General features: G+C 51.7%; 1 protein-coding gene across 1 annotated transcript; it reads right to left on the minus strand.

Annotated features, from left to right (window-relative positions):
• Window positions 1-110: 110 nt before the first annotated feature.
• Window positions 111-5290, minus strand: ZCCHC9 (zinc finger CCHC-type containing 9). Its single transcript, XM_074532697.1, has 5 exons — window positions 4917-5290; window positions 3648-3798; window positions 3328-3420; window positions 1943-2011; window positions 111-451 (listed from the first exon to the last, which is right to left on the minus strand). Exons 1-5 carry the CDS (start codon window positions 5187-5189, stop codon window positions 336-338), a joined length of 702 nt encoding a protein of 233 aa, XP_074388798.1. The 5' UTR covers window positions 5190-5290; the 3' UTR covers window positions 111-335.
• Window positions 5291-7596: the final 2306 nt, after the last annotated feature.

Raw genomic sequence — 7596 nt, forward strand, 5'->3', positions numbered from 1 at the left:
CAGCAGCCCACAGGGCTGATTTGAAGCTTCACCACAAGACTACTCAGGCTGGAACATATGGAGGAGTAAGTTCATTATTCCTAAAAGGAAAAGTCCAAACCAAACCAGAATCCAGCAAAACACCCACAATTCCTTTAATAAAACAGCCACTTGCTGTGCTCCTGTTGTTCCCAGCTTTACAGTGCGCCAGGCAAGTTTGGGAGGCAAACCAGGAAAATGCGGGGAGACAGAAAACCAACAGTTCCTCTGCAGCTCGCTGGATTTTCTGGATCCGCTCTCTGTCGTCAGCACTGGAGTGCAGCAGCACAGGAGAACTCCTTGAGAGGCTGGAGCCTTCAGAAAGTGACAACCTTGGGTCGCTTGGGCTGCGCCCTCTGCGGTGCCGGCGCGGCCGCGACGTCCTCGTGGTCCGCGCTCAGGCCGGGGATCCAGCGCCCGACAGTCAGCTGCTCTGCAGGGCACAGGACAGCAGTGCCAGGCCAGCCCTGCCCGCTGCACGGCCTGGGCCGAGCCCCAGCAGGGCACACACCCAGCACGGCACACATCGGCTCATAAAAAACCATTTCAGCTGCGGAGTGGCCTCCTCTGAGAACACAGCTGGAGATTTACCAGGGCACCCTTCACTGTCCCCAGGTGAGACCCCACCTGCAGAGCTGCCCAGCCCTGGAGGAGCCCTGGGGCTGCTGTGGGGCAGGGCTGGGACCCCAAAGCCTGTGCTGGGCCCAGGGCAGGGGGGATTCTGCCTTGCTGCCCATGGGGAATGCCATGGGAATTCATATCAGCCTCTGGGCACGGATTCTGGCCCAATCTGCCTGAGCAAACTGGCATCTGTAGTGCCTGAACTCCTTACCCAGCTCTCAGCTGTCCTCCTGCACCTGATCATACCCTGCACATGATCTTAAATATCACAATTCTCACCAATGGTGTCACAGTTCCAAGTAACTCAACTGCTTTTAACCAGCGGTGCTAGTTTTGAAAGAAGTCCCTTGGGGAAATAAACAGCACTTGCATTCCTCATGGATGCTAAACTTACCAGAAAAAATAGAGAAAAAATCTTGTTACAGGCTTCTAAAACTCAAGTGGGGACAGCCTTGCCATTTGCAGATGAGTTTGGGGCAATATTGGAGTCTTTTGGTGTCATAACTTCTGTCATACTAGAAGTTTACACTCAGACTGGATCTGACCCACTCTAAACTGGCAAAGCAGTACACACCTAGAATCCTACATAGGGTCTCAGACCTAAAAATATCACTAATGTAAGATCAGATATAGAGAATGCCATAAATAATTCTTACACAAGTTTCACCAAAGTGGCTTATTATTAAGGGGCACAATAACTAAGTGTCATAGAAACTAAGTAGGAAAATGCCCAAGTGTGTCACCACTCCAGTGACAGGATCATTCTTCAAACCCTTTTGGGATGCTTTGCCTCCTGTAGGACAGTGGGGGTTTGGGGTACCTACTTTAATCTTTCCCCACCATGTAAGGAAGCAGTTCCTGAGCTGTGAATCCAGCAGGACAGACCTTCCTTGTCCCTGTGCTGGGTGCCTGACACAGCTGCCTGCACACACCAGCACCCTGCACCTGGCACTGGGATCAGCCCCACCACTCCACACTGAAATCTGGAAAAAGCAGCAGCCAGTTCTGCTGTACAGCTGCCAGACTGTGAACAGCAGCACAATTACTGGCCAAAAAAAAAATTTACACATTATTTCATATGGCCTTCAGATACACACAAGATGAACTTTCTGTTTTTAAAAAAAAAAAGGAATTGCCTTAGTTTTGCACCGCAACTTACTGCCTCCTCCACACCCTCCCTGAGGAGGAACCCTCCCTGTTGCTGTCCCAACAAAAGGGCACCTCTGCTGCTTCCAAGCCCTCTTCCCACAGCCACACGGAGCAGCAGCTGGAGCCACAGCCACCCCACAGCCCTGCAGCTCACCTGCGTTCTGCTTCTCCGGGCAGTCCTTTTTGAAGTGCTCCACAGAGCCACACAGCTTGCAGCCCCCACCTGTTCACACAGAAAGCTGTTACTCATCTGAGGGGGAAAAAACACCGTAAAACCACCCAAAAAACACCCCACCAAATTCCTTGCCTGTGTCCGTGAGGGACACAGCCGTTTGGGATCACGCTGTGCTGTACAGCACCACACACCACAAACTCCAGCCACTGCTCACTGGGTATTTCTGATTTGCTGGAAGCTCCATTTTTGAGAAACAGGCTGAATTCTGCTGAAACACACACTCAAAGGAACTTATGAAACTGATGGGGGCTCCTGAGAGGCAGGTAATCACCTGCGGGTACTGAGATGTGAAATTCTACACAACACGAAATCCCACAATTGTTGGAGATTTTTTCAGGGATGGCTCAGAAGGCAGCTGTGAGGAGCAGCTTCTCACAGCCTGTTTCTGTGAACAGCAGAGGTTCTCAGGTTATTTTTAATTACAAGTAAAGGTGACAAACATCCTGGCATACCAGGGTTCTCAGGCAGCTTTCTCATAACAAGTGGATGTTCTATCTTTGGCTGTTTTGGGAAAGCAAGAATAATTTTGAGAACCCAAATCTTGGTATTGGAAACATAAGGAGGGGTTGGTATGTTATCTCTGGCCTATTGTGAGCTCAGATTTTGCAATATGCATGAAGTGAATTAACACTTATAAAAGGTGCCTGATTGATTAATAAATCGGAGTGATGCTGATCAATGCAAGGTGGTCTCTCCCTCCGACTTCAATACACAATACAAACACTTGAAAGCAAGGTGATTTTTGTTCCACTCCAGCTGTGCTGCAAGATCACCCTCTGGAGCTTGCCAAGGCCCCGTGTTTGTGCAGGGAAACACCAGGAGAGGGAATGCTGGTTGTTGGAGCCAATGGAAGAGTGAAACCTTCAGTCAGACCCCATTTCTCATTAAAGTTACTCAGACTGAAGATGCTCTCCCTTTAGTGACAGCCTGTGTTTTGTAATTCCCAGAATTTTAAGCTAATGTGTAAGAATGTTCCTACCACCTACTTGGGTGCATGTACATAACACACTGCCTACATTCACACAGGATTTTGTTCCTTGGTGCATGTCCTGATGCTGAGGCACAAGCAAAGCCTTTGCACCTTATTCTGTCATTTAATACTAAACCTACCCTTAAAACAGAAATCCCCAGGTAATTTATTTGCCAATGAATTCCCCAGAATTAACTCTGCTTTCACTGAAAGATACACAGGAATTCCTTTTAGCCACATTCTCATTCTCATTGCAGAGTTACTTTGCTCTGTGTCAGGTAGGAAGGACACAGAAATTTCAGTTTCACTAAATTTAGTGAATCAGAACACTCACCTTCAGCATACAACCCCTTAGGATTATCCGGACATGACCTTGACAGATGTCCCATCTCACCACAGATGAAACACTTTGCATATGGAAATGGCCCTGCAAAGTTCCACAACAGGGTTTATGGTCCACATCAAAACCCTGGTGAAGTCACAGACCCAACGCAGTGCAATGACAATATTTTCATCACTTCATGCTATAAAATACTGTCAGGCTCCCTGCTAATACTGGAAAAGTTAGATTTCTAGCACACAAAGCTTCAGGGTCAGCACTCAGACAACTCAGAGCCAAGCATTTCACAAACAGCAAAACCTCCTGAGACCCACCAGCAGCTGGATCCACCTTGGCTCTGCACTTGCTGAGGTCGTGCTCCGTGGATCCGCAGCGGTAGCAGATCCCCGTCCCCATGTCCTGGCTCTCCAGCACTGCAGGACAATCAGCCACGCCGTGGCCAGGCTCTCTGCAGTGGAAACACACCTTGGGAAGGAAAATCCAGTGATGAATTCCGTGAACAGCACTGAAAACCTGGAAATCCCAGGGCCTAAAAGGGCAAACACCATTTTGTCCCCAGGAAAAAGCAGCCAGGAAGAGAGTTTATGCTCTGCCATCAAACCACAAAACATGGACACTTTTCCCCTTTAACCAGCAACACACAGTTTGATGAATCACACACTGAAATTGCATGATTTAGTTTCTCCCAGGAACCAAGAGTGGCTGGGAGCTCCTCAAAGATAGCAGTGAGCTAGGAGAGCCATGCCAAATGCTACGACTGGACCTGAAAGCCTCCTTTTGTTCCAAACTTCCCATCTTTCACCTGAAACACGCTGTGCCTGTGGCAGGGGAGGGCTGGGCTTAGCAGCAGCACCACCACAGGGAAATACAGAGAGAGCTGTACCTCTTTTAACAATGCTGTGGGAAAACGACTGGGAGTTAAAAGGGGAAATTTCAGGGGAAAACACAGTGGCTGCTCCCTGGATGGGACCCTGACACAGAGCACCATCCAGGCAGGACTAATGGGAGCGGGGCACAGACCCCACAGCCATGCCAAAATCCTCGCAGATGAAGGAACCTTGCAGCTGATCCCACACAGCAGCCGAAAGGCAAGGGAGGTAAAGGAGGATGCTCTGCGGGATCAGCAGCTGCAGTGAAATCCCTGTCTTTGTTCTGACCCCATCCCAGCCCAGGGTGACCCTGAGCCACCCACTCCCCAGGTACGACCACCCCTAACTAAGATGTGTGACTGAAATCACTGAATCTCCCCCTGAAAGCAAATAAACGGTATAAAAGTGGGTCAGGAGCAGGGAGAAGCTTGGAAACACACCATCGTAATCTGTGGGATGCGCTGAACCTACTGTCTCTTCCCCACAGAGTGAGGACCGTGCTCTGTGTGAGCTTCACTAGGAATTAGGGCTTGCAATTGTATTGCTTTGATTAGATTACTTTGGACAAGCTATCACAGGCATCCCCCCAGCCTTAACCCGACACATTTTATTACAAAGGGTGTAACTGTGCTCACTGCTCATGCCAGCTGACACACTTCCCAGACGCTGAGCAGAAAGGGTTTCTCCCTTTTCTCCCTGCAGGGCAGGACTCACCATGGCGTTCTTCTTCCTCTCCTGCCTCCTCAGCCTCCTGCTCTCCCGCCGCCTGTCCTTCCTCCGTGCCTCCTCCTCCTCCTCCTCCTGCTGCTCCCCGCGGTGTGCCGCGAACCCGTTCACGTCCTGGTTCTCGTACTCCTTCTTCTTCCTCCTCCTGCTCCGGGCTGGCGGCGGCGGCTCCGGCTCCGCGCCCGGCGCCAGCTGCTCCCAGGGGGTGGCGGACAGAGCCCGGGCCCCGGGCGGGGCGCTGCGCCGGGCCCAGCGGGTCATACTCCGCAAAAGGCTCCGGAAAAGGCCCCGCAAAAGGCACCGACACCGGCTCGGGCACGGCCGGACCGCGCACGGTGATGACGGACGGGAAGAGGAGGAGGAAGAGGAGGAGCAGGAGCAGGCGCAGGCGGAGCGGGGACCTGGGCGGGAGGGGCTGTGGGGAACCCGCCATGGCAGGGGCGCCTTCCACTGCCACAGGCTGCTGCAAGCCTGGCCTTGGGCAGTGCCAGGGATGCAGGGCCTGCCCACCCTGCCAGGGAACAATTCCTCATTGCCAAGGTCCCAGCCAGCCCTGCCCTCTGGCACCGGGAGCCATTCCCCGGCTGCCGTCCCCGCGGCCCTCGGCAATTGTCCGTGTCCATCTTTGCCGCGGCCCCTCGGGCCCTGCGAGGCCGCCCTGAGCTCAGCCCAAAGCTTCTGGTGCCCGGGTGAGCGATGGCAGCCGTGGCACCTTTGCTGCCGGCAGAGCTGCTCTGTCCCTGTGCCCGTGCTGGAGCCGCCTCTGGCCCGGCTGCAGCAGCTGCAGCTCCTTGCTGGGCTGGCCCAGGGCTGGGGCAGCTCTGAGGGGCAGAGGGGCAGAATGGGCCCTGCGCTGCTGCCCCCGCTGGGCTGGGCCCGGCACGGGGCTCTGGGCTCTGGGCCTGGCACGGGGCTCTGGGCTCGGGGCTCTGGGCCCGGCACGGGGCTCTGGGGTTTGGGCTCTGGGCCCGGGGCTCTGGGCTCTGGGCCCGGCACGGGGCTCTGGGGTTTGGGCTCTGGACCCGGCTCTGGGCTCTGGGCCCGGCTCTGGGGTTTGGGCTCTGGGCTCTGGGCTCTGGGCCCGGCACGGGGCTCGGGGCTCGGGACTCTGGGGTTTGGGCTCTGGGCTCTGGGCCCGGCTCTGGACTCTGGGCCCGGGGCTTTGGGTTCCCAGCCCAGCACTTGCAGCTCTGCAGGTGGGGGTCTCACCTGGGGACAGTGAAGGGTGACCCGGTAAATCCCCGGCTTTGTTCTCAGAGGAGGCCACTCCGCAGCTGAAGTTAATGTTGATAAGCCAAATAATGCTTCCCTCTTGCCCGAGGTTAGGCTACTGCTTCTTGTGTTTTTAGCATTTTACTGGGTCTCCATTGTGAAAAATGTCAGTCGCTTGTTTTTTAAATTTTAAAAGTTTGATAGTAATAGAATGGTTATAAATATAGTAATACAATTAGAGTAATAATAATTTGGACTAGGACAATATGAGACAATAGAAAGAAAGAGTTAGGGACAGTCCGGGTACCTCTTTCTGGGCAGCATGAGCCCGAAAAAGGCCCCACGTTAACAGAGGATTAATCCTTAAAAGCAACAGCCTGTTGCATATTCATACACCTCATCCATGATGCATAAATTCCATTCAAACACAGGATTCTGTCTGGTCATCTTCAACTTCTTTCTCTTAATCCTAACAGTGCCTTAGACGCGGGAATAATTCATTTCTTCTGATAATGGAGCAATAAATTCTGTTTCTCTGAAAGATTCAGGTGTCCTGTGACTGCTATCTCGCTGCCAGCCCTTTCTTTAAAAAAGTATCCTACATGGCATAGTTTCTATTTTAACATTTTTTTATAACCTAAAATTACATTTAGCACACTACTTCAGAGAATTAATACAGCATTACTTTCTAACACAACACATATAATATTCATTGTAATATTTGCGAAAAGACAATCAAAAAATATGCATTTTTCACACCCATGACGCTTCCTGGTTGCTGTTATAAAGGTATATGCATTATACGTACGCTGTATAAAACCTACAAAGGATATTACACTTCCTCTAGTAGTTATCCCAAAAACTTGAGTCTCTCCAGAGGAATTGGCGGATTTTGCCGATTTTCCGGGGTTTTGAGCCCACTAGAGGGAGATGTGCACAAAGAGTTCTGTGCGCTGCACCGCTGCCTGGCAGGACAGGCACGCCTCTAAGAGCAATTAGCGCTGACTGCAGATAAAAAAATGACTTATGAATGCCGTGTAAAAGCCAGGAAATGAAACCAGAAGGGACCAGTATGTCTTCTTGAAATCAAAACCACCTCCTTTGCTGGTGTAGTTACAGCTCAGCCGCAGCATGAGGTCCCTGTTGCTCCTGCAACTTGCTTGCTTTCTGCTTGGATGAAGTCCTAAATGTGCCGTCCTCTCTTTCCCAGCCTGGAATTTTATATGTGTGTGTATCTAGACAGGATCAGCCACCCTTAAGATCCAGCTTGGCAGGCAGTGAAAAAGGGTGTTTAACACCTTCCTGCTCAATCAGCCAGACAGCATTTACCTCCAATATCACCTGTTTGGCAGAGCCCACACCTGTTTAATTTTGCACTGGTGTGGGGATTTGTTCCAGGTTGACTTTACTGGGCTGGGAGCTCCCCAGGTGAGTTGTGAGCAAGCCAGCAGCAGTG

Source organism: Zonotrichia albicollis, chromosome Z, assembly GCF_047830755.1.
Source record: "Zonotrichia albicollis isolate bZonAlb1 chromosome Z, bZonAlb1.hap1, whole genome shotgun sequence".
Lineage (NCBI taxonomy): Eukaryota > Metazoa > Chordata > Aves > Passeriformes > Passerellidae > Zonotrichia > Zonotrichia albicollis.

Coding starts and splice junctions, on each gene's coding strand:
- ZCCHC9 (XM_074532697.1), bottom strand. CDS start 5,189: ATGACCCGCTGGGCCCGGCGCAGCGCCCCGCCCGGGGCCCGGGCTCTG. Junction 3,799..4,916: donor AGAGGAAGAAGAACGCCATG/GTGAGTCCTGCC, acceptor TTCCTTCCCAAG/GTGTGTTTCCACTGCAGAGA. Junction 3,421..3,647: donor CAAGGTGGATCCAGCTGCTG/GTGGGTCTCAGG, acceptor GGAACTTTGCAG/GGCCATTTCCATATGCAAAG.